Genomic DNA, 27,659 nt, shown 5'->3' with positions numbered 1-27,659 from the left:
GTGCCCACTGAGAGTTGGCATCAAAGACACATGCCACCATGACTAACAGAAATGAGACATTTTAAAAGCATAAACAGGAAAAAAAAACCCTGGCTTTGCATAGCTAAGAGAGAAGAGGGACAAGACCCCATCCAAGACTTCTGGATTTCAAATGAGGGCTGTATTTCTAGTTTAAAGTCTTCTTCTGCTTCTCTGGACCAGGTTAATTTGTCACACTCAGAACAAGTAAACATTGTACCCAGCACTTTTGCTGTAACTTTTAGGCAACCTGAGAGGCTACTAATGACTAGAAGGCAAGAAACGACTTTGCCAACTGTCAATAGCCAATGTAAACTTTTTACTAGTCCCCATCTTCATTTAACATTTTCCTCAAAGATGATAAAATGGTTGGCATTTGAAACCATGAGTAACGTCATGTCTAACTCTATCTACCATTTGTTCTTTCCATAATAATATATACATATTATATTAAAACTAGATTAAGGGCTCTTGGAAATAAGGTCTCTAAGAAAGTAACAGAGTTTGGGCTGAAAATTATTAAACCTTCAGTGTTGTGTAGCAGTTTCCTCCAAGAAAAACATCTAATGTGGAGGGAAGTGTATTAAGATGTAGGATGTTAAAAGGGGCTGAAACAACAGAATGTTCTAAGAGGTATGTGTCCATCCCTCAGGAAGTAAACAACTTAGTGGCTCTAGGAAGTCCCTGAAACTGACCAGATTCACTATGCTCTTCCTACCCTAAACATGTATAAGCTGTAAGAACTGCTGAGAGATACTGTGTAGAATAACAAACTAGAAGAATTAGAGACCAACCAAGTTACAAAAAGAGGTTCAGATCAACTGAGGTATGGAGAAGGACATACTCCAACCTGTTGAGCTGCCTGCAGGTTGTGTAATGCACAACAGGTTTCATGAACTGTCAGCAATGCTGGGATAGACTTTTGGTGATGTGGATGTCTTTGAGTCATTTCTGTTCCGATAAGTATCACCCAGTAAAATTCACTGACTCACCAACTTGGACTTTAGTGATATTGCACTTTGGTCTGGTCTGATGTGTTGGCTCCTTATCTGGAGTAAGCAAACATTTGTCCACATCTCTCCAGCAATAGTGGCACAGTACATTCAGTCTGCAACCACACCAAAAAATGACAGTACATAATACTTATTGTTCTTTTCATGACTATATTCAAGGTTACTTGATTTTTCTAAAATCAAAAGGCTGGGGATTGGATTTTTTGGGGTACTTTATGGGGTAAAGAAAACAATTACCAAAATATTGGGAAAATGGGGCTGGTAAGAAGGCTTGGCAGGTAAAGGTGGCAACCACCAAGCCTGGTGGCCTGAATTCTATACCTGGGAGAAGTCAAATAGAAGGTGAGAGCTGACCTCCATATGTTTGTCATGGCCAATCCATGAGTGAGCGAGCACACTCACACACACACACTCACACACACACACACACACACACACACACACACACAGCTCACAAACAAATATCACAGAAATGTAACCCCTCCCTTTTTTATCTAAAAAGTTGACAGATAATGGGTTCCAACCGATGTGTGTGACAGGGTGTCTTTAACACTCCTTTCTGGAGGCTGTGGGTTGTGAAGAACAGTTGCTTCTCAGCAAAGCTAATTAAAAACATTATAATTAATTTGCCATTGTCTAAACTATGAGGAACTTATTTGGAATAATAGTCACAGGTGACAAGACTTTAAATTAAATGGGAAGCAAATCAGTATTTAAAATAGCTCAGTGTAATTAGGTTGCAATTATTTGAATAAATTGGATCCAAATGCTGAAAACTAAACCTGTCATAATCTGTGTGCTAGAATGCAAATTTATTGCTACAGAATCAAGGAGCCCCTTTTACTCCTTCTGCCCTCCTCTCTCTCCACCATCCTTTCTCTCCCCTTCTTCACTCTTTTCATTTCTTCAAATTCTTTCCACTTTATTTTTTGTTGAGTTTGATAAATGAGATTGAGTGGAATATAGGCTTTTCTTTTCTTTTTTTCTTTTTTTTCCTTAGGTATTTTCTTCATTTACATTTCCAGTGCTATCCCAAAAGTCCCCCATACCCTCCCCCACCCACTCCCCTACCTACCCACTCCCACTTCTTGGCCCTGGCGTTCCCCTGTACTGAGGCATATAAAGTTTGCACGACCAATGGGCCTCTCTTTCCACTGATGGCCGACTAGGCCATCTTCTGATTCATATGCAGCTAGAGACATGAGCTCCAGGGGGTACTGGTTAGTTCATATTGTTGTTCCACCTATAGGGTTGCAGATCCCTTTAGCTCCTTGGGTGTTTCCTCTAGCTTCTCCATTGGGGGCCCTGTGATCCATCCAATAGCTGCCTGTGAGCATCCACTTCTGTGTTTGCTAGGCCCCGGCATAGTCTCACAAGAGACAGCTATATCAGGATCCTTTCAGCAAAATCTTGCTAGTGTATGCAATGGTGTCAGCGTTTGGAGGCTGATTATAGGATGGATCCCCAGATATGGCAGTCTCTAGATTTCATGCTTTGAAATTAATGTAAGTTTGGAATACCTGCTATTTTGCCTTTTGAGGCCTCTGTGTATATGTTGTAGTGTCAGCTATGCTCAGGACCCTTTGGCGTGTGTGTGTGTGTGTGTGTGTGTGTGTATGTGAAGCACAAGTTGTCAGGTCATGGCTTGAGCCATGTAAACCATCTCTCCCCATACACATAAGCATGCTGTTGGCCTCGGCTACAGACAGTTGTTGGCCACAAGTCCAAGTAAATACTGTAATTTAAAGTATGTTTATAGGTCTCACTCTGCCCGTGCTAGGCTTTTGTTCAGCACCACCCTGGAGTGTTAGAGACTACTAACATTGAAAAGGTCAGATTTCTATTGGACCTGAACGTTGCCTAGATTCTAGATAGTTGCTTCACCTTGTTCATGACAATCTGAGAAAGGAGATGACCCACATAAGTGGATGGAAAATATTGTTCTTTGATTCCTTACTTCATGTTCCTTTTTACTATAATATTTCATTAAGTTTTTGAGAGCTTCCTACATGTTTACAATGTATTTGACCATATTCACCCCTAACTCCTCCCTTAACCTTCTCTCAGACCCTTTCCCTACCCTACACCACCTTCCTTCCAACTTCATGTCCTTTTTATTTCTCTTAAAAGTCCACCAAGCTCAATTTAGGTTGACGCATGGGTATGAGGCCACCCACTGGGGTGACGTCTACCTATGCGGTGCCATGCCCTTAATGAAAACTGACCGTTTCTTTCCCAGAAGCTACATTCTGTCCACAGTTCCTTAGTTAGGGATGAGGACTCATGAATCCCACCCCATTCTTGAATGCTGATTGGCTTGATCTTATGATACAGGTATTGTGCAGACCAGGAGAGCTGCCAGGAGGTCCCCAGTGGAGTCTTGCTCTGTCCAAGACACTATTTTTCTCTGGTCCTCTCTGATCTCTGGCTATTACAGTCTTCTGTGAGGGACTCTGAGTCTTCAGGGAGAGGATTGAAACAGACGTTCCATTTGTGGCAGAGTACTTCAGAGACACACACTTATCTTCTGTACGTTGATCAGTTTTGAGTGTTTGTCTTAATTACTCTCTGATGAGGTACTGAGCTGCACGAAGATACAAATTGAGAGGGCTATTTGATGCTATGTCCATATCTCAGAATAACAGTGAGTCCACCTAGAGCCTATGAGCCCCCTACCATGGATTCTTGGCTAGATTTATAGTGCCAGGTATGTGTTTACTCCTGTGGAGCAGACCTTAAATCTAACCAGAAAGTTGTTGGTTACTCCATAACATTTGTAATGCTATTGTATCGGTGAGCATATCTTGATACACTGGTCATTACTGTAGCTCACAGGTATCCCATGATACATTGGTCATTACTGTAGCTCACAGGTATCCCAAGATACACTGGTTCTTACTATAGCTCACAGGTATTCCATAATACACTTGGTCACTACTGTAGCTCACAGGTACCCCAGTTGAGTAAGACTGTTGATGACATTTCTTCCCTGGAAGATTACATTGCACCTTCTGGTACTATGAAAGCTACTAGCTTGTATTTTTTCACCGGCAGTGTTTCTGAGGACAAAGGAAGAAAGGTGGGACACACAATTATTCATGAGGCACATTTACTAGATGTCTATGAGTTTGCTGAAATAGTGTGGCTATTTGTGGTATTGAAAATACATTTTTTTATACCTTGAGAATTTTATACATGTATACATGTATTTTGATATGCAACCCCACTTCCCTTTCCCCTAGAGCACCTCAACACATCCTCCTCTCAATGTCATGTCCTCTGACATTGTGATAATGTACTGAGTTCAGTTAGTGTTGTTCCTATGCACATAGGTGTGGGGCCACCCACTGGACCATGGGCAACCCTATCAGCAGCCACACCTCCAAAGAAGTGTTCCTTTTACTCCAGAAAGTTCTCAACTATCCCTGTTACTGCTGAGCTGAGAAGATGATGTCTTGGTAGATTAGTTCCCAATCTTAATAAAGTCTTAAGCAGCCATTGAGGATATTAGACTCCAAGTGACTGTATAGTGGAAATTCGAGGTAACTGCAACTTCAGATAACTGCTTTGGATAATAGTGCTCTGTACATTTGATTTCCCCAGCTACCTATGAGGAAGGCAGGAACTCTCCCTTCATTCCTAATTATTTCCCTTTCCTTATTTCTTGTGTGTGTGCATGTGTGTGTGTATATATATATGTTCACATATATATATACATGCATGAAGCGACCTAACAAGGCTGACACAAGGAGTCTTCCTTGATTCCTCTCCACCTTATATACTGAGACAGAGTCTCTCACTTTGAACCCAGATGAGACAGTCTAGCTTAGCCAGTCTGCCCCCAGGAATCTACTCTCAGCCTGTGCTGGAATTGTAGACTAGCTGCCTTGCTGACCTGGCTTAAGCCAACTTCCCCGTACCTTGTTGCCTATCTATAGTGCTGTGCCTAGAACCTAGGACCTCTTGCATTCCAGACTCACTGTTCAGCCACCAAACAAGACAATACAGGAAACCAAGGCCCTCAAATTTGGACTCTTAGCTTTGATCTTTTCTTGTCCTATAGCCTGGAGACAACCCTGCTGTAGCTCAGAAAGACCGCAACCCAGTCTTTAGGCTCTGTGGAGTTCCCACCTTTTCTTAGGACATTATGACTGCCAACCAAAAAGGACAACATAGTTAAGGTGGGGAGATGTCTTCCCACTCCCTGAGCACGGACTTCTGGGAACGCAGTAGCTTTAGAGATTCTTAGGATCCGTTAAGTTGGTTTCTTAGGGTTTTCTGCTGGGTCTTGAGTTTCCAGATTCTCATCTTCAGGTAAAAAAGTCAAATTCAGCACTGGACACAAAATTATTCTTATTTTGCCCCTAACTAGCTTGATCAGTGGGTTAGTGCCCATTCATTAGTGTTAGCATGCACAATTCAGGATCTCAAGCTGAAACAAGACTAAAGTCTCAGAATGAGTAATAGGCAGTGTCTCTTGTCACTGGATGTGTGCTCAGACTCAACTGAGCAGAACTGCCCTTCTAGGACCTTACAGAATTGAGAGGAAGAGCTTCCCTTACCGAGTCCTCTATCATCCAGAAGACTGAGGTGCTCTCCGGGTAAAGGAGGCTCTCGTAAACCATCTTGGTTGTTGCTTCTGTAGTATGTGTTAATGCCACTGCTTGGATTTCTCACCTCTAAAATACAGCTGGCCCAACCTGCCTGCCAGGCTTATATTTAGGCCAAGAAATAATGTTTGCCGTAATTACAGCATCGCTATAGAACACTCACCCAGGATAGGATATGAGAATTTCCATCGTCAGTTTCATTTTCTAGATAATGCATAGACTGTGTCATAGCTCATAAATTGAATTTGATGTGACTATAATTCAGGTGAATGCTGTAGTTATATCCTGGAATGTTTGATTTTGCTTTTTGTAATAGCAGGCACTGATTGCCAAGCCACTGAAAATGCTAGGGTAGTAAGTGGTCATGCTGTTTGGATTTTATTTCTTTACCAGCAAACATTCTGTTTTTAGATGTGATATTTATAGACTGAGCCAGTAATTAATCTACATTGTATTCAGCAAAATTAGATTTTTGTTTTCAAATGGCTTTGTTGGATGAAAATCTTCCCTGAAGAATTGGTGGCATCAGAGATGCTGATAACTGTATCTCGTGGTAGATGCTTTGCAATGCAAATGTTTTAATGATCACAAATGTGATTGGATTTTAAATAGAGCCAGGCCATTGTCTCCTTTTAGTAAATCACATTGGCTTTGAATATAAAAACACTGCATTTTAGTCTAAAATAATTTTGGCATATTAGAGTAAGTTCTTGTTTTGTAAGATATAATAAGACTGTTTGGGTCACTTTAAGATTTTTTTTACTAATGTATCTATTTCCCCCTCCATATGGCCATAGATAGGACAATGAAAATCAAAGACAAGAGTCCTTCATAGATAGATATTTACAAGGCCTAAAGGTAAGGACTGAGGAACAGAACTGGTTTAACATTTGCCATGGCCGATATTGGTCAAGGTTAAACTGGTGGCATCCATATCCTGGCTATTCTGGCCAAGGACAAAGGACAACAAATCTAGAATGTTTCACTCAGTTCTGGATCCACAGTAACCTTCAGAGGGACAGCTCTCTCAGCGGGCATTCCTGTGGACAGCTAGCTCCGTCCAAGTCTGATGTCAGCTGATGGTTTGTACCTAGAACTCTTCTCCTTGACCATACAGGAGTCCCTGCTGGCTGTAACCAGCCCTGTCAGATGCCTTTCTATCAGTGCTGGGGATAGATCCCATTACGGTTTCTCAATTCATCAGGAATGCTGGGAAAGTCTGATGCAGCTTGTGTTCTGTTAACCTGGTCGTTTGCTAACATGAGTGAGCAATCAGAGTCCTCCACTGTATTGGTGAGAATTCTGAATGTGAGTCCCAGAGTCCCTCATTAGCAGAACCTCGTAGACATTACCATCCCCATTTCACCTAGGGAATCTGGGGAGTTGAGTAGTTCTTATATAATGTCAAGGATGAGGCTGGGACTTGGTCCAAGCTGTGCTGGACTTCACAGCCATTGACTTCAGATTTCAATGGATACCTGAAATAGCCACATCATGTTTGGTGGCACCCACAGCACCCGAGAGTGGGGGGAAATCAAAAAGTGCCAGTCTATGGTGAGAAGGCTGTCGTGGACTGGATAATTCATATAGTAATAATTTATTTCTGGTGGCTCTAGACACCAGGGAGTCCAATTTAAGATGCCGGTATTAAGAAGGGGAGGAGGAGGAGCAGGGGGATAGGGAGAGAGGAGTGGGGGAGGGGGTGCTTGCTCTCTGGGTTTTCTTCTTTTCTTCTTCATTTGGGCCCATGGCTCATGGGATGTGTGGCCCAAATTCAGAGTATGTTACTTCCTTATTTAATTTACTTTGGAGTCACCTTCATGAGCATATTTTTATGAGGGTTTAAGAGTATATTGTATTATAACAATAGTTTCTATGTAAACTAGAGATCTCCAAACTTTCTGTTTCACAGTGGTCTTAGTATTATCATTACTTTCCCTCCCTAAACACCTCAGGCTAAATTATTCCTGATAATTTTAATTATTAAACAGCTCCATCCCAACAACTTATATTCAAGCTACTTTGTAGCTGTTTGAAAGAAACATATACGGTCACTTCATGAAGTGGCCCAAATCACATATTTACGGAAAATTTGTGTGTGTTGGATACTGGGCAGTTTCTCAGTTGATCATCTGATTTCAACCTGCATGGCATATTTGCTTTTCTTTTTAAATTAATTTTTTATTGGTTCTCTGTGAATTTCACATCATGTACCCCAGTCCTGCTTACCTCCCTGTCCCCTCTTATCTGCCCTTCATTCTTGCAACCTACCCCCCAAAATAAAACACACACACACACACACACACACACACACACACACACACACAAAAGAAAGCATAGAAAACACCCCACCGTGGAAGCATAGTATTGTCACAGTATGTCCCACAGAACACCCCTCTGTCCACACATCTTTACTTTTAAATGTTTACCACAATGAGTCATTAGTTTGGTTTGACGTCTCTGGCTTCTGTGACACCATCACACAGCTAACTGGCTTTCACTTCCTTGGGGGCTGGCTCACCCATGCTTTGTCATCAGGTTCAGTCCACTGTGTGTCTCCAGGCAAGGTTCCGGGCCTGTTCTCTTGAGTGCTGCAGCCAGTGAGGGGGAAGCGCTGGCTCTTCCTCTCTCATGCCGTCAGTGCCAGACGACACAGTTGGTGTTGGAGAGGAGGTCATCACCACACACCCATGCCACCTCATGGCAAATGGCAGGGTCAGCTCTCTCAGGTTCTCACCCTCCAGGCTGGCTCACCTGTGCCCCCACCACTAGGGTCAGCTCCACTGTGCTGCGCAGGGTCCACAGGGCCTGCAGAGCTGCTGCCAGTAAGAAATGGGGCCAGCTCTTCATAACACAGCAGCCAGTGAAGGGCGGGGCTCCTGATCATTCACATTGTTCTTGGCCACTGTCCCATTTGGGATGTCTCCATGTTCACTAGTGATCTTGGTATGAACAAGAGCTTTATTACCCACAGGGATGGGAAGCTATGTATACCACTTACCAAAACACTTCTCAGTCCCCTGCTATCTTTTAATTAATGTTTTCATTTGATTTTATGTATGTGAGTGTTTTGATGCATGTACATTTGTGCATTGTGTGTTTGCCTGGGGCCCTTGGAGGCCACAACAGGGTATTAGATCCCTTGGGACTGGAGTTAGAGATGGTTGTGAGCTGTAGCTGTAGCTGCAAGGAGCTGACTCGGATCCTCTGGAAAAGCAGCAAGTGTTCTTAACCTCAGAGCCAATTCTCCAGCCCCTGTCCCATGCTAATTTTAATATCTTATTATGTCTATTTCAGTAGATGTAAATTCTATGCTGTACTGGCTAGTTCTGTGTCAACTTGACACAAGCTGGAGTTATCACAGAGAAAGGAGCTTCATTTGAGGAAATGCCTCCATGAGATCCAACTGTAAGGCATTTTCTCAATTAGTGATCAAGGGGGAAAGGCCCCTTGTGGGTGGGACCATCCCTGGGCTGGTAGTCTTGGGTTCTATAAGAGAGCAGGCTGAGCAAGCCAGGGGAAGCAAGCCAGTAAGGAACATCCCTCCATNGCTCTGCATAAGCTCCTGCTTCCTGACCTGCTTGAGTTCCAGTCCTGACTTCCTTGGTGATGAACAGCAGTATGGAAGTGTAAGCTAAATAAACCCTTTCCTCCCCAACTTGCTTCTTGGTCATGATGTTTGTGCAGGAATAGAAACCCTGACTAAGACATAAGCCTTTTCCTCTGCTGTGTTGGTTCAGTTGGACTTCCCCACTGTTACACAGTATGGCTATCACATAACCTTATCTATATGCTGTAGGGATAAGCTGTCTGTCTCTATTTGTCAAATTACCTTGGCAATACTTTCATGTCTTGTATGAATTTTGGAACAACTTGACAAATTAGAAAACTAGATAGCAAGTGGGATTTTGGGTGGAATCATATTGTTTGGCCTTGATTAGGATTCTCGTTAAGTTGCCAGCAGAGCAGCCATGGTAACTTACTCCACTCAGTCTGAACACCTCAGATATAATACCCAGACAATGGTATCTGCCTCATTGGACTTCAGGGAAGATTAAATGGGCGCGTACAGGGAAGGCATTGACAACAGTGCCAGGCATTTGGAAATCTTAGCTATTAATATTCCTTGGTTTAACTCATCTCATTAAAGGAACCAGGACAATTAATCAAGTCAGTTCATCAAAGGAACTAAGTGGGGCAATCACAAACTTTTCAGATAGACTCTAAGCAAGGAGTCTATCTGAAAATACCCGAGTGTGTTCTGTTGACCCTTGGTCCACGGTTCCACACACTGGAATTGGGTCACATTGTAATCTCCTTCCTTGTGTGGAAGTCTGATGTCTTGAGCTCATTGTAAGTGCTGGTGTGTGCGCATGCATGTGTGTGATTGTCCTGCATCCCGAGCAGTGTGAACTGTCACCTCATCACTCCTAGCAGATTTTAATCTTAATTTCTTGACTTCTAGCATCAAGGAAAGGTGGATGGACACATGGGACAACAGTAAGGGAGAGTTGGGTAATCCATGAGGTACTCATTCGTCTGAAGATGTTGGTGGGATGCTAGACTTTCTGTCTTTCCTTCAGGCTGGCTTGTAGATTTATTTAGTTCCTATTCTGTCCTCCTTCCTAAGTGGCTGGGGAGGTGTCGGGATGTTTTACATCATTGTCTACCTTCTTGTCTATGCTGAGAGTTATATTTCCCATCTCTGTTTCCCATCTCCTGTGCAAATCCCAGCCCTCATTTCTAAGTCTGTTAGCCTGGTGGTTAGTGCAATGTCCTCTTCAGGTGACTTTCTGGTTGAGCTCTCTTGTTTCAGAACTTGAGAATATCTTTCATCTCAGTACCCCCATTCAAATGTACCTCTTAATCAAAGCATCTTTTACTTGATTTGATTTTTATAGATATATTTTAAAACCAAGATGGGTTTGACCATCAGTCAATCTTTTACCATAGATGTGCCAAATAGTAAAATTTCCTGTCAATGAGGTTTTCTCTTATGGAGGTCCATATTATTTTCAGAGCCAAGGCAAATCATGGTACCTGCGATCTTTGTTCACTAATGGTGTTTAGAGGCTCAGCTCGCCAGAGTTAGGGAATGAGATTGGTGCTATCAACATGTTTAAAGCAATTGACAAGATGCTCTGGGCTCGGGAATGAGTTCACTGGGAAGCCTTTGATTCCATATGGCTGAGTTTTATTGACGATTCTCCCAGTGGGATTTTCTAATCTTCTAATTTTATGTCTTAATTGCAAGTGCTAACTATTTGCCTTTTAAAAGAGGTGATTTGGATGATTAGCGCTGTAGATTGTCTTAGAAACCCTGTGCATCTGCTGCATACTTCTGCAAATATTCTTTTTTTTAATTTAATTTTTTAAAATGTATTCAATTTACACTACCCCCTTCCCAGTCACCCCTCCCCTTCTCCTCTGAGCAGGTTGGGGCCCCCCCATGGGTATCCCCTACCCTGCCAGTTCAAGTCTCTCTGTAGATATTTTTTAACAGGTGCCATCTCTACTGATGTGAGCCTTAGCTTGTAGTGGCAGGGGCAACTTCTCTGTGCATTAGAAGAAAACTCCTGGTGTGCAGGTGGAACATTTTCTCTTCTGCCTCTGTGTAGGGCCATCCTGTGTTCATAGGTCTGCGAAGTCAAGGTGACAGGGTCTCTCTGCCCCATCTCTCCCATCCGTCCCTGCCTTGACCTTTAGCCTGCATACTCCTCCCTGTTGGCTATCCATGTTTCCTGAATCCATTGCACATGGCTGTTGTTTAGTTGGTAGGACTTCTCTGGATGAGCAAGTCTACCCTTAGCCCTATCTTAATATAATTGTACTAGATTTTCTTTGTTTCTTCTGACTTTAAAAATTTTAAAGTGCCCCCCCATTGTAAACACACACACACACACACACACACAAGCAGATGTTGTTGGCGAGTAGATTTCTTTCCTGCCATTCATCTGAACATATATGCAGTTAGGCATCTCTAGCTCTCATTGGTTTAAACACAGTTGCTGCTGGAGATCCGGGGCCTGCTCCCTTATGGCTTGATCTTTCTTTGATTCCTTCTTAGTTCTTTACCAAATGAAGCTGCCTGTACAAGGCCGGCAGCACACAGAAGGCTCATCTCCAGGCAAATGAGGTTAGACAATATAGAGACTTGCAGTTTGTCTACAGAGCCACCATTCTGGTCCAGCCCCCCAGAGCAGATGGGTTTACAAATTAGAGCAGCCATTTTCATTTCTGGTTAGAGATGCAGAGGAAATTTTGCATGCCTGCAGAGAGGAAAACACCCCAAAATGCTCACACCAGCCAGGCATACAGCACACTTGTCACTTCATGACTTATAAAAGCCTTTTCCAGGGGCTGCAGAGATGGCTTGGCAGTTAAGAGCACTGACTGCTCTTCTAGGGGTCCTGAGTTCAATTCCTAGCAACCACATGGTGGCTCACAACCATCTGTAATGGGATCTAAATATCCTCTTCTGGTGTGTCTGAAGACAGCTACAGTCTATAGCTAGACTCATATACATAAAATACATATAGAAATCTTTTTAAAAATTTTATTTTTTAATAGTTTTTATTGGAATTTTTTAATTTACATTTAAAATGTTGTTCCCTTTCCTGGTTACCACCCCTCCAAAAGACCCTATCCCATGCTCCCTCCCCCGTTCCATATATATATATAATTCTCAACAACAACAACAACAAAAAGCCTTTTCCAAGGTGACCTGCTGACTAGCATCTTCCCCAACCTATGCATGTTTTCAGTTTCTCTCGGTCCCTTCCTGATCCCCACTTCCCCCTGTTCTCCCAAAGTGACCACTGTTGTGAATATAAGAGTGGCTATTGCTCAGTTTTGTGTCTTTTCCAAAAATAGAAAAACCCTGTGTATAATGAATTTATTCACATGATTACACAATTCTTTTTTATGGCCATATAGCCTTTTGACATGGGTATACTGGGGAAGGCTATCCTTTCCCCTGGCTTTGGCACGGCTTAAACAGAGACCTGTTTGGGGACATACGCAATGTGTTTTAATGAAGATGGCTACATCTTGTCCGGCTTTAGAACTCTAACACACATCTTTAATCCCAGCCCTCAAGGCAGAGGCAGGTAGATCTCTGTGACTTTGAGGCCAGCATGGTCTACATAGTGAGTCCTAGTCTAGTCAGGGCTGCATAGTGAAAACATGTCTCAAATGTATATAAGTATGTATTAATTATCACTGTGTGTATGAATGATGCGTGCATGTGAGTTCAGGCATGTGTTTGTCATGGCACATGTGTAGAGGACAACTTTCAGGAATTGGTTTTCTCATTCCTTCATTGTTGGTTCTGGGGATCTAACTCCTATCGTCAGGCTTGTGCAAGAAGTGCCTTTCCCCTCCAGCCCTCTCATCAGCCCTGTTTACTGCTTTTAAAATCTTTACCTTCCATCCAGAAAACTTTCTGAAGTTCCACATTCTGATAACTTATCTGCACAGTTGTACAGTCTGTGAATTACCACCCCTCTTCAGTTACACCCCGGCCTCTCTCTACTGGCTAGAGCCTTTTGTATAGGGTTCAGTGTCTCGGCCACAGTCAACATCTTTGCTTTGTTCTCAGTTTCAGAGAGAAGCCTTTCAACATTTTACGAATAAAAATCCTACTTGCTGGGGGCTTTTTTGGATACTCTTTATCAGGTTAAGAAGTCTTCCCACGGGTGGCTGTGGACCTTACAAGAAAACTTCTCAGCAGCCTTGAGATGATCACAGGCAAGTTAATTGGCAGTTTGCTTGCAGGCATCTCTTCCTAAGCAGTCTGGGAGGCGAAAGTTGACATGCTTCCTGGGTGTATAGGATTGTGATTTTGTAAAAGGAGGTTTTTTTTTTTTTCTTGGCACGGTTGGTACCTCTGGTAGAACAGAAACGCATGCACTGGGGCAGTGTGTCAAGATTCTGAGCAGGATAATGGTATCGTGAGTGACGGAAGGAAGGAGAGCATTCTGTTTGAAGCTGGAATGTCGTTGGCACTGTGTAGTTGTAGTGTGCCCCTGAGGATGTGATTACGAATAGAAACAAGGGCCAGAGGCTGGGTCAGGTGTTGGAGAAAGCCTCAAGCTGCATTCTATTCCTCTCATGTCTGCAGCTGAACACGTCTTAATGATACACCAGAAAGACTCTTTACTTGTTGACCAGACTAGAGCGAGAGCCGGAGAGATTTCAAACGGGTTTCCAAAAGCCTCGTGTTCGAGAAACATGGGGCAAGGAGCAGGCAGACAATTAGACACAACAGATCTCATGTTTGATGACTTTCTGTCATGAGCTTGAACTTCCAGTGTCCTTTAGCCTACTTACAAATGGGGTTCATCTCACAGGCAAGAATACAGAAATAATAATAATAATAATAATAATAATAATAATAATAATAAAATCAAGGTACAGGGCTGTGTATTTTAGTAAGATTCATATCTCTTGGTTTAGCAAAGTGATTGACTGAGTGTTCCTGGTACAGAAGTATGGATTTGTTCTCCTTTACTCCTGGTGGGAAACACTTGTGGACTCGACTCGGTGTTAGGATTTAGTTGAGACCTTTACTGAAGGAAGAAGGGAGAATTCCTTTTCTGGACAAAAGTGCTGTGACATTTGGACCCTGGCTTCACTGTTTGGCTGTCTCTCAGCATGGGGCTGCCAGGTGTGTTCAAAGCCATTCCTGTGGGCAACACAGACACACACTAGGAAGCAAAAGATGCTAGGCCTCCCTCTTCCTGTCATCCCTAGGGCACTTCCTTTCCTATCCCATGATCACCCACACAGGAGAGTAGAATCCAGGCTTCCTCTGATACTTACTCTTTCTCAGCTTCTCATTGCTCCAAACTCAGGGAGCCAGAGCCAAGCTTGCTGTGGTTCCATCCTAAAGGGCGGGTATAGACTCTGAGCATTTCGGGACTGCATGGTCCTTCCCATCCCACTCCTCAGCGGGCCTCTGATGACAGAGATATGCTTGATTCTTTAAGTTGAGAGCTTTGCCATGCCAGCAAAACACTCCGAGTTTGGATCCCAAGCCCTTAGGCTGTACCGGGTGGCTTGTGACTGTGAGCCCAGCACTGGGGGGTACAACAAAGCACCCCATTCTTTCCTGCCTTCTCAGGCAGTGACTGCACACTATATTAGCTCACTCTGCATGGGTCCAGGTTAGGAGAGACGACTTGCTTTTATAGTAAATTGAATGTTATTTAGTCCTTCTACAAACGCAGCTATGGGATTACTTAAGGCTCCCAACATTTTCCATTTTCCATACTATGCACTCCAAAGCAGCTTCTTTCACTCAGTGTCCCCCACTTGGCCTCTTAGCAGCTTCTGGATTCCAGTCACTGGGGCTGGGGACATTCAAGTGAAAAAAAAAAAAACCAGACAGGAAAAGAACTTGACCTCACAGGCTTAAAAGATAATAGAGGACGACAGAAAGTAATACTGTTTGTTTGTTTTTTAACATGGTAGGAGATGCCAGAGGTTTCAGGGAAAATAAGGCAGGAGAGGAAGAGTCACTGACAGGGGATGGAGACTGCAGTACTAACGAGGGTGCACGGAGACATCCTTGTCAGAAGACAGTAGTGAGCAAAGACTCATAGGAAGAAGCTTAGAGCAGCTCCAAGAATTAAGGCTTTCCAGGCTAAGGGATAACCAACATAAATAAAGGCTCTGAGGCAGGGGAATACTTAGAGGGATGGAGAAACCCCGGTCCGTGTCTGGAGATGATGGAGGGAGGGAAGGGATGGATGAAGAGCTGGAGGCAGAAAATTCAGGCTGGCAAGAGTGCATGACGACTGGGGCTTCTGTTTCTGAATTAATCATTTTCTTTAGCACCAAAATACAAACATCATTTATAACATAACGTATGTGCCCATCTTAGAGACGCGGTGACCAGACACAGTGTGTGGCAGGTGGGACTTGCCCTCTGTACTAAATGACTAGGTGTGAACTCCACAGGGCAGATTTGATGGTTGTTAGGGCTTTTTGCATTGATTGCCAGGCATGGTGCAGTTCCAGCCACACAGTAAGCCCTCAATCAATAGCCACTGAGTGGTCCTCTTAGTGTACCTATTCTCCAAACATGCATTTGAGGGCTCAGAAGATGGACGGCTCAATGGGAGAAGTACTGGCCACACCAGCAAAATCATCTGAGTTTGAATCCCAGCTCCTCAAGCTGTATGGGGTGACTTGTGTCTGTGACCCCAGCACTGAACGGGTACAGATGAATGGATCACTGGAGATTTCTGGACAGCTAGTTGGGCCCAAACTGGTAAGCTCATAGGATCATTGGGAGAGTTTATCTCAAAGCATAAAGTGGAGAGTAATGAGGGATGGATGCTTGATGTTGACCTTTGGCCTCTACACACACACACACACACACACACACACACACACACACACACATGCACGCCCACTCACACGCACGCGCACTCACACGCATGCGCACACACACTCACACTCACACTTACACACGCACACACACACACACACACGCACACACATGCACACGCACATGAACATGTATGAACATACCACGCACACATGAACAGACACAGATGCACAGAAATAACACATTTGAGGTGGGATTCATGATATTCACTCAATTCCTATTAATTTTTGTTGTCTGAAGAAATGGAACACTTATTCTTTGCTTGATTCTAAGGGCATGATAATTTGATGTCACATTGGTGGAGATGACATACAGGGATCATTCCCTGCTGGGCAACAGGGGTGGTATTGTGCTGGTATTGGTTAGTGACTCCAGTGGCTCTTTCTCCTCCCCAACCCTTCCACTTCCCAGCAGTGACGCAGATTCAGGGGTGTGGGTTGTAAGGATGAGGCAGCTACACTGCAGTATTCTCCTGGAGCATGGTGTGGCCATTTGGAGGGTGTGGTGGGCATCGTACCCAATGGCCACACATCTGGTAGCTTCGTGCCATAGGAATATGGACACATTCACCAGAAGGTTCTTTGGAGGCTATTGACTAATGTGTCTGCTGTCCCACAAAGGACCCTTGGTCCCTCTGAGAGAGAGATGTCTCAGCAGTAGGCTGTGATGATGGAGCTGAGGACCCAGAGCCTGTCTGTCCCTAGAACGGCAGTCTCACTTCAAAGCCACCAATTCTTTCAAGCTGCTTGGTGGCAGCTTCAGCTTCTGGAATTAATTTCTGTATCGATCCCTTCTGATTTAAATGGAGTTCTACCTTTTTTTGGAACATGGATCCAATTTTTTCTTTGTGACAAGGTCAACCTTGGATGATTTAAACGTTGATTTCAGAAACACAGTTGTAATTGTCCCCTTTGTTCTAGCTAATTAAATTCTTCCTTCCTCCTGTCAACTAATTCTTGAGGTGACACTCCCTCCACTTGCCTGCCCTAAAAATAAACTGGAAATGAGCCAACATTTTGACTAAAGATGCAGCTCCTACCCCCTATCACATGCTGTCCAAATAACAATCAATTCATCCATATTTATTTCTTTCAATGCTTTTAAAAAAGCCTCACCATCTCTCTTGATGTGGAAATAGAGAAATAAATAGGACATTTGAAAGTCCCTCATTCACGGAGCTCACAATTTTTTTTTTTCCTGTGGGACAGAGAGAAAAGATTCTTTTAGATTTCACAGTGAGTAAAGTCTTCACCTGGGGAGAGAACTGAATATGGTGGCATAGGGAGCCATTCAGAGTCTGGAGAAGAGACTCCAGGCAGTGTACCAGCAGGTGACATGGCCCTGAGGTGGGAGGCTTCACACAGCCCAGAGACCTGTAGTCCACCAAGAAGGTACAAGGAGAGGTGGGGAGGAGCAACCTTCAAAGATAGGGAGGGACTGGATCAGGGAGGGCTTCACCATCTTGGGGTTTCCTCTGTGCTTATAGATTTATAAATACGTAAAATTATTGACTGTCTTGACATTCTCTTTGGATGCTAACTCATTGACTCATAGATTCTGAGTGATATATATAGTATAGAGCCAATGTCATGGTTTTGGAGCTTTGTTTGATTAGGTTCCCAATCCTCTTCCACCCCTGAAGGAGTCTGCTGGAAACAGATGAACATAATTAGAATAAGGGTAGCCATTTTACCATGCAGAATTTTGACCACATAGGCTTGTTGGGCAAACTCACTTGAGCAAGGGAACAGAGAGTCCCCTTTCTGTGCCGTTGATTCTGTAGTGAATTCTATTCTGCAGTCAGCTCTAAGAAGCTGGGGTATAGCGGTTGTGATTGAATTTTCCTTTATCACAGGAACAAATTGTAACTGAATAGCACAGAGCTTGAGCCCTGGTGCCAACTCCAGAGGAGCAGGTGGTTCTTGTGCCACTGATCTGTGGTGTGTTCCCAAGGACCAACAAATGGCCCTTCCAAGGTCAGCAGCAAAGGAGTCTGAGAGCAATGTGTACACAATGAAGACACACAGAGCTGCGTCTTCACCCTTCTTATCCACTGAGACCCTGTTTCCTGTGATGACCCTGCAGAGTGATGGGACCACAGATCTCACAAAACTCTGCTGAAGTTCCTACCATACTCTCTTCCAGCCAGATTATCGTAGGAGCATCTGGCCCTGGAAACCATTAATTCAATAACACTATCTTAAAGATCTGCTCACAGGATCAGCTAGGAAGGTGTGAGAGATTTAGGCAAGCCAGAAATTGAACAGCCATTTCTCATTCAGAAATCTTGCAAAGGTTCAGGATGTTAAAAAGATTCCAATTTAGATCCCGGACAGCATTTGTCATGACTAGCTGCTTATGACAAAGTCTTTTCTAAAGAGTCTTACTTTAAACTTTTTGTCTAAAACGTTCTACTCAATGATGTGTTCCTGAAATCCGTGTGGTCTGGGGCTAAGGGTTGGGGTAGGTTGTTTGTTATCATGTTTCTCTTGCTGTCTGGGATGAGTGTCCCGCTGGGATGATGGGGGTGGGGCCGGGGAGCAAATGCTTATGTGCTCTCCAGCAACTGTGTTAAGAGAGCAGAGCTGGTAACGGGCAGCTCATTTCCTATCAGTAACACCATACTCCTTGTGAGGGAATAATTGACCCATTTACGGTCTCCTTTTAGTTTCTTGCAGATCCTTGTGCCAGCAACCCTTGTCACCATGGTAACTGCAGCAGCAGCAGCAGCAGCAGCAGCAGCAGCAGCAGCAGCAGCAGCAGCAGCAGCAGCAGCAGCAGTAGCGACAGCTACCTCTGTATTTGCAACGACGGCTATGAAGGTCTTAACTGTGAACAACCACTTCCCAGTATTCCAACCTCTGGCTGGACAGAGTCCACAGCACCCAGACAGCTTCAGCCTGTCCCCGCCACCCAGGAGCCTGACATAATCCTGCCCCACTCTCAGGCAACCGTGACACTGCCAACTTGGCAGCCAAAAACAGGGCAGAAAGTTGTAGAAATGAAATGGGATCAAGTAGAGGTAAGAATATTGTGTGGAATGTGTTTTTCACAGGAGAAACCAGAAATGTCAAAACAATTCCAGCGGTTTTAATGCAAGCAATAAGAATTGAAGGCCTTTAAGTTAGTCTCTGAGCAAGCCATGCATGAAACCTTACATCCACTTTTGCTTGTATACATGACGTTTCCAGCACTGAGGATTGAACCTAGAACTTTACAGAGGCCAGGCAAGGACTCTAGCACTGACAAGGTCTAGGTTGCTCAGGTGACCTCTTGCTGCACAGGTGCACATATGCCCTCCCCTGCTCGCCAAGTCCAGACTATATGATGATTTTCTGATAAAAAAAAAAGGATTCAACAAAAATTAAAAAATGATTTGGATTATTTCCTGGAATAATCCTCACATACATTTCTGTACGTTAATTTGGAATTGGGGAGCTAGTTCAATGTGTGTGTGTGTGTGTGTGTGTGTGTGTGTGTGTGTGTGTGTCACACAAGGATGTGTATGCATATCGCAGGACCCAATTACCATGAATGTATGAGTGTGGTGGACCTGTCCTGTCTCAGACAATACTGTTTCACTCTGGTCCTCTCTGGCTCTGGCTCTTACAAACTTTTTCCCCTGCTTCTGCTGGGGTCTTAAGATATAGTCCAGTCTGGCCTGGAACTCACTATACGGCCTGGACTAGCCTTCAGCTTGTGTGGTCCTCCTTAGCATTCCAGGTGCTGGGAGTACAAGTTTACACCATCACATCTTACAATGAACTTTAGATGTTTTTAAATTTAATTTTAATTCAAAAAAAAATTTAAAAATTCAAACTTTTATCTAAATTAATATATGCTAATAATGTATGCTAGTATATATAGTATATAGCTATATGTTATGTATATAATATATATGATACATAAATATATAGTATATATAGTATGTGTTATTAGCATGTACTAATTGTAGGTGATAAAGAGTTTATTATGACATTTTTATATCTCTGCATATATATTTTGCTCATATTCACCCCATTGGTCTCTCTTGGCTCCCCCTCACCATCCCAGCCATCTCCCATTTACTTCCATGTCTTCTTTTGTGTATGAGGCAGTCATTTTCATCACGGTTGCTGACAAGAGGACGTGTAAGAGCTTGTCCATAGATGCGTGGGTGCCGTATGGTTACACCACTGAAGAAAACGTCCCTCCTCCCTTCAGTTGTTAGTTGCGTGGAAATCTTCAGATGGATGAGACCCTATGAGCCCCTTTCCTGCCCATGATAGGATGCTGATGGGCCTGATGCTGTGCAGATCGCTATAGATCATCACAGCAAGTGTGAGTTTAAGTGTGCAAACACCCAGTCACACCTGAAGGTCAGCATTCCCTTCACTCTTTCGCTGGCTCTTACATTCTTTCCATTCCTTCTACTTTGTTCCCTGGGCCTTTTAGAGGGGGTGAAATACATGTTTTATATTTAGTTGAACATTCAACAGTACTTGTCAGTTTGTGGCTAGCCTGGGCTACATAGTGAGATTCTTAAAAAAACAAAAACAAACAAACAAACAAACAAACAAACAAACACAAAACCTGAAACAAAGACTAACTGAAAAAAAAAAAACCCAAAACCCCACAGCAACCAAAACCCCAAGTTCTAGGTTAGGGGAGTGTAGCTCAGTAGTAGTAGAGAACTTGCCTATGGACCACCCTGGAATCAGTTCCCAGCACTGGAAGAAAGAGTGCAGGAAAGAAAAGGGCTACTTCTCCAAACCCCACTGTCCCTAGGCAGGGCTTGCGTGCTCCTGGTACCCTCAGCACAGAGCCCCTTTCACAGCAAAGGCCCCAGTGGTGGCTTTGGAGCTACGGAGGCTGCTGCTTCTAGGCAAGAAGGTTTCTGCCTTCTTAGTCCTTAGCTAGTGCTTGCACCTCTGTCCTTTAATTGGTTAGTGCCCTTAGGATCAGCACAGAACAGGAGCCAGTGGCTAACGGTCAAACGAAGAGGGCAGCAAGTCCTGACTGAAGCACCCATTTATCAGTCAACAACCCTGCCTGTTTGCAGACAGCTCTCTGAAAAGCTGCGTGCCATAAATCCAAATGACTCGGATCTTCATTTCTGTCCTGTCTCTAAGGTTCTAGTTGTCCCCTCCATGGGCAGGCGACAGTGTTATTTCTGAGCAAAACAGAAGGGACATGGCTTGTTGATTTCACCTCTCATTGCTATCTCCGTTATATCTCATCCGGGTAACGGGTCTTCTCTCTTCTAGGTGGTCCCTGATGTTGCCTGTGGGAATGCCAGTTCCAACAACTCTGCAGGTGGCCGCCTAGTGTCGTTTGAAGTGCCACAGAACACCTCTGTCAAGTAAGTGCTTTCTTGGTTCACACCTGTTATGATCGACTCTATGTGCAATGGACTGGGGGTGTCTACCATGCATCTGGTGTGTCACTGGCCAATCCAATGGGGATCTTGAATGAATCCCAGGTAGGAACCCAGTCTCTGCCACTCAAAAAAACAAGAGTAAGGAGGATCATGGTGGGAGGTCTGGTCAGCTGTGGGAAATCGGATTGGATAAGTCAGACCCAACAGGAGACACCCTGAAGCATTAGAAAGGATTTGGAGTCTGCCACCTCATCTCCCAGGTGACTTTTTTCTTCTAAAAATTCTAGTGGACCATTAAATCCGTTTGTGTAATTTACTTCAAATTAAAACAAAAATCTACACATTACAACTTTCTCTTTCAAATCAAGCAATATAGGAAAAGTGTTTAGTTCTAAATTTAAGCTGTTGAGGAACAGGCTGGCTATTGTCTCCTGGAAAATAGAAAAGAGGCAAAGGAAAACAGATTTGGCTGCCCAGCTAACTGCTGTCTATGGGTGATTTACATAGACCCAGGGAAGATGGCACACAGCTAGGAGTTGGAAGAAGCCAGCCCTAGAATGTTTCAGGCACACTGATGAGTCTGCCCTTCATTGGTACCATTAGCTGTCATCCTTCCTACTCTAGTCCCCACTTTCAGCACCCCAGGGGACCCAGAAGGCATGAGACACATAGCTTTGACCAGCTGGTTCTGTGCATTGGCTATCTCTGTTATATGTGCATTGGCTCATCTATCCACCTATCCCATGGGTCCTGACCATTTTGCCTGCCTGGCATTCCCCACAGTGAGCTTCCTAACAATGTCTAGCAGAGGAATTATATTAAGCTCATTCTGCATTTGTCCCCTACCCTGCTCCCTGAGTTTGGCTGTGAGGTCATCTTGACAGAGGACATCTAGATAGGCACTGGAGGTCTTGGAAGAATGTCCCCATAGGAAGAGGTGGAGTGTGAGGCCACTCCCAGCTTCACCAGCAGGGGGAACCCCATGTTAAGTGTTTCAGAGTACCTTCCACAGTGGCAAGGTTGGGAACTGGCTTGAGGTAAACACATCACAGTTCATCACTATTTTAGTAAGTAGCTTATGTGTCTGCTCTTGCAGAATCCTCCTCCTGCTCTTTCTTGTGTTGCTCAGATCATCTGCCTTTATAACCTACTCACCTACTCCATTCAGTGCGTTCCTTTTCTTTCTTCTCAAAAAAAAAAAAAAAAAACCATGACATTTTCTGGACCTCTCATGGGTGGCATCCTTTGGACAGAAACCACAGGATGACCCAGGCTGAGCAAGATGGGAATGACATATGATCTATGGGCACCCCGAACTGATATGTGGGTGTTTCCAAACCCTTATATTGTACTTTCATGTATTCATGAATGCAGTCATTTGTTAAGACATTATTGAGCCCTGGGAGCTTGTTCTGGAGGAAGAGCTGTGTGGAGTCTGCTGAGGGATGGAGGTGGGAACTGATCCTCTAGAATACAAGAAGAATGAGCAGCTGCTGGCATTGTGTGCTGGCATCATAGGTATAGCACAAGTGATGCAAAGGCTAGGGGTACAGTTTCCATGGGGAGAAGGAACACATAAAGCTTGGTGACCAGGCAGAAACCCAGAAAGACATGTTGGTGGCCTTTTGGTGCTGCAACTCTGGGTGGCAGGGATGCAGGCCTGGGACTGCAGCTGAGAAGGGGCTGGCAAGAGTTCACTGCCCTTAGATGACGTACTATTCTCTGGATCTTATCCTGCGAGCTGTGAGAAGACGAGAGACAGGAAGCGTGGGGACATGACACACTTTGCTTACTTTGATGGCGTAGGTCAGAAGGATGGGTTGGATTGCGGTGTGGATCTGTGATAAATTTAAGCAAGATTCTTTTTACATTTATCTGTACAAGAGCTCATTCTGCTCTTCATTATTCATTATCATTACCAAAAGATGGGGTACAGAATAGTCACTTTGTGGTAGACTTTGAACAAGTGGGAGGTAGACACTTGGGTAAGTGTGGTTACTTTAGCGTGTATAAGGTGGGCGCTTGCTTTTATAACCATTTCTTTGCTTTCCTGACACTTTTGTGCTGATGTAAGGCTGTCTGTATTTTCATCTCGAATCTGATGAATTGGTTCTACGACGAATCTTAGTAAGAGCGGCTTTGCATTGATGTGTGATTCTTGTTTTCAGGATTCGGCAGGATGCCAATTCTTTGCTGATCTTGCTGTGGAAGGTCACAGCCTCAGGCTTTCAACAGTGTTCCCTCATAGATGGTCGAAGTGTGACACCCCTCCAGGCTCCAGGGGGCCTTGTCCTGCTAGAGGAGATGCTGGCCTTGGGACCCAACCACTTCATTGGTGAGTTAGAGAAACCTTATCTACATCCAGTTCAGCCCAAGCCTGGTTTGATGTTTAGATATGGTGCATAGACATTCTGTCTGGAGGATATGGTGTGAATGTCTAGTGACTGTATATCCTCCACTTCAAAATGGTTTGAATGATAATCAGAATGTCCTGCTAACACTAGCATTTCCCGTGCGACTGTATGAGGTATGCATTTGAAATATTAGCTGACATCTCTCATCACTTTGTAGCATTGCTATAGGCAAGGGTGCTGAGAGTGGGGGTGGGGGTTAGGAGGGAGGAATTTGCTAGTGTTTATATGGACTTACTTTTTTTTTTTTTTGAGATGGGAGAGATTTTATGAATTCATGTGCAGTTTGAGCCCATGTTGCTAACAACATGACAAAACAAAAGACTGCTTTAAGTAGAACAGTGGTCTGCATTTGGGAGTGGGGACAGTCCTCAAGCCAGTGAAGGGAAATGTCGGGACTGAGGAGCAGGGTGTTAGCCTGTTCAGCTGTGTGTCAGCTCTCTGCTTCTTTCTAGAAAGAAGCCTGGGGTACTCTCAGGACGCCACTATCTCCTCTTTCCTCCATATCCAATAGATTCCACATACTGGACTGATGGCTGACATATTATTTCCACACATGTCCTGTATGTGGATGACCTATCTAAGTCTTTGGGAGGCTGATTCAGATTTGTATATCTTGTAAAACTCACTGATTAAAGGTGTAGTTTAAGATGATTTATTATGAATTAAAGATGGATTATTTATTTATAATTGATACTTAAAACATACAAATTGTAAATATTAACAGGTTATCCTGTGGTATTACACTGTTATTGTGGTAAATATGTACATATATGTATTTATGTATGTATATACACACATATATATATATATATATATATATATATATATATTTACATATATATGATGCAGGTAGGTGCCCACGCACTAAGACATATACATGGAGGCCAAAGACAGTTTTGTCTAGTCAGTTTTCTTCTTCTGTTTTGTTTGTTTGTTTATTTATTTAATTGATACAGAATCTTACTACCCTAGCTGGCCTGGAATTTGATATGTAGCCCAGGTTGGCCTTGTACTTGCAGATTTCTGCATGCCACTGTCCCCTGAGTGCTGGGATTACAGGGGTGAGCCACCACACCTGGCTCCTCCGATCTTTTTGCTGAGGTTTTGAGATGGAACTCAGGTCACCTGGCTTACATGGCACATGCACTCAAAGTACTTTTTCCCTGTGGTATTTTCATGCATGAATACATTGTGCAGCCTCTGAACATAGTCAAGGGTCAGACAAGGACTCCATGTCACCAAGGACCTATCATTTCTTCACAGTGAAATGGTCAAAAGCCTCCTCCTGTGCTGCTGTTACATTTCCTGCCGTCAGTCTAATGACTCTTTACAGAGGATGTACGTGATGCTGCTCTTTGGGATTTCTTCACGATTCCCACATTTAATATTTTTAAAACTTTTTCTTCATCATCACTGCCTTATTAATATTTATACTATGCCATGTGAAGAAGAGATGATGTGGGTGTCTGAAGTGTAGGTTCTTCTTGCTGTGCCTCTTCTGTCACCATCTCTGAATTGCCATCAAATTCCACTGCCGCTGCCTTCTGCCTGATTATCCCTTCTGTTTCCCCCAAACATGTCTTTTCCAAATCTGTAATTGGCTTTATGCAGTGTTTGGGGGTAAATAAATTGGTAACCTTTGCTTAGAGCTGTTGGCTCTGCAGGGAGCAGCAAGAGTGCTCATTAGCTCTCCAGTGACTCAGTTGCCCGTCGTTTGTACTTCCAGACTCAAGTTCTTTGCTCCAGTCTTAGTCCCATGACACCCAGTGGCTTGCTGGTCTTGAATAAGGTGTTTATGTTTAATTTGGAGTTGCTTGGTGACATGGGAGTGATGGGGGTAAGGACCAAACTCGCCTTCCAGCGGTGTGAGCTCTGTTAAGGTGTGGTGGAAGGGATGGACCCACTGTTTGCTTAGGATGAAACCCCATGGAGTTCCTTCCCCAGGCTTTCTCCTCTCTTACAGCATTCTCTCCTTTCCTGTGGCAAAATGTGGCTCTGCTCAGTCACTGCCCAACTCAGCCTCAGTTGACTAACCATCCACTGGCTCCTCTGTGCCTTAGATGCCAAAGTCATCTACCCTATTTACACCTCCTCTCATAATACAACACCAAAACAAGAAAACCCATCCTCTTTGGAGTCTTTCATAAGAAAAATGACTACCCAAAGATTTTTCTCTCCATGGGTCCTAAAAAAAATCTCTATGGATTCTAAAAAACTAAATACTCCCTCCCCAAGCCTCCACCCCCTTTAACTCTTATTATCACATTTATTATCATTATGTTTATTTGTATGTGTGAGTTTATGTATATGTGTGGGTACATGTATGTGTATGTGTGTATATGTGTGTGTATTTGTGTATGTGTTTGTCTGTGTGTTTGTATGTATGTATGTATGTATGTATGCATGTGTTTACATATATGTGTGGATAGGCATGCATATGTGTGTTTATGTGTGTTTGTGTGTATGTATTTATATATGTATGTATGTATGCATGTGTTTACATATATGTGTGGATAGGCCTGCATATGTGTGTTTATGTGTGTTTGTGTGTATGTGCATTGGGAGGCAGAAATCAACTTCAGATTTAGTTACTCCTGTACCATTCACCTTGTATTTTCATACAGGTCTTTAAGTTTTTAGGCTAGGATGACTGGCCAGCACCACCAGGATGACCTTGAACTCCTGACACTCCAGTCTCCATTATTCACATTCTGAGATTACAGGCATGTTGTGCACCACCACACTCAGTGTATGTAATAATGGAGAAGGTGCTGAAGGCCTCACATACACTAGGCGATCCATTTACCAACTGAGCCTCAACCCTAGCCTAGGGGCATCCAAATTTGTGTTTGGATTTCTATTCACACTTCGCACATGCTCACTGGCTCCAGCCCCATACTTGTATCATGTATTCCTCCCAAGTCTGGCTCTTTCCCTGTCTTCGGCTCTTCTATACAACATCTGTCTCAGCACCATTTGCCTCCCTTGCCCTCTGACAGATGCACTGGCAGCTGGCATCCCACAACTGGGAATGAATGATCTCTGTTCCCCTCCCGAGTGTGCTTGTTGTGTTGGTCCTATGTGTTCTTGGACTGTGGCTCTCTAGCGAGGAGAGCCCATATCATTGCCCCTTGCTGCCCAGCATGGCCACTGGGTAGTCCCCTGCCTGGCAAAATTCAGATGCACATCAGCTATTCCCTCAGCAAATGTCACTTGAAGGAGACATTCAGCTGCAAAATGTCAATCTTAAGAAGTCTTCATAGACTTTCAAAACCCACCGCTGTGACATTTAAATGCCCTCCCCTTTTCTTTATTACATTACAAGAATTTTAGAGGATCAAACAACATACACATACACATACACACACTCACACACACACACACACAAAGAAAAAAAGAAAAGAAAAAGAAAAGAAGGAGAGAAAGAAACTTTTGGTCTTTCTTAAGGGAATGTTATTTAAGGTTTCTTGCTCTGGAAGTCAGGGTAGGACAGTTGGGGAAAGGTTAGAATGGTAGACTCATTAACATCTTCTTTTGATGACAAACTCAAGATTTAAAACTGAAAATACAAAAACGCTGTCTTTTCATGGTTATCTTACAACTATGGTTGGATAAAGTCTACTAAGCTCCTACAATAGAAGTGGGGAAGAAAACCCCGAACTTGGACATGTTACAATGAAAAGTAATAGGGGGTGGAGTGGCCGGGTAGTGATTCATCCCAGCAGGCAGAGGCAGGTGGAGCTCTATGAGTTCCAGGCCAGCCTGCATTACAGAGCCAACTCCAGGACAGTCAGGGCTACACAGAGAAATATCTCTCTCTCTCTCTCTCTCTCTCTCTCTCTCTCTCTC

At 43.7% G+C, this 27,659-nt stretch overlaps 1 protein-coding gene across 1 annotated transcript in view; it reads left to right on the top strand.

Moving 5' to 3' along the window:
• Dner (delta/notch like EGF repeat containing) overlaps positions 1-27,659 on the top strand; it is a 301,982-nt gene that overhangs the window by 96,485 nt on the left and 177,838 nt on the right. Inside the window, exons 2-4 of the mRNA XM_021173483.2 lie at positions 18,706-19,059; positions 21,284-21,378; positions 23,565-23,731. Coding sequence (XP_021029142.1) covers positions 18,706-19,059; positions 21,284-21,378; positions 23,565-23,731 — 616 coding nt within the window. The remainder of the gene's footprint in view (positions 1-18,705; positions 19,060-21,283; positions 21,379-23,564; positions 23,732-27,659) is intronic.

The sequence above is a fragment of the Mus caroli genome, chromosome 1, assembly GCF_900094665.2.
Source record: "Mus caroli chromosome 1, CAROLI_EIJ_v1.1, whole genome shotgun sequence".
In the NCBI taxonomy this organism is placed as follows: domain Eukaryota; kingdom Metazoa; phylum Chordata; class Mammalia; order Rodentia; family Muridae; genus Mus; species Mus caroli.
Note: the sequence above shows the minus strand (reverse complement) of the source record. Positions and strands in the feature narration are given on the sequence as shown.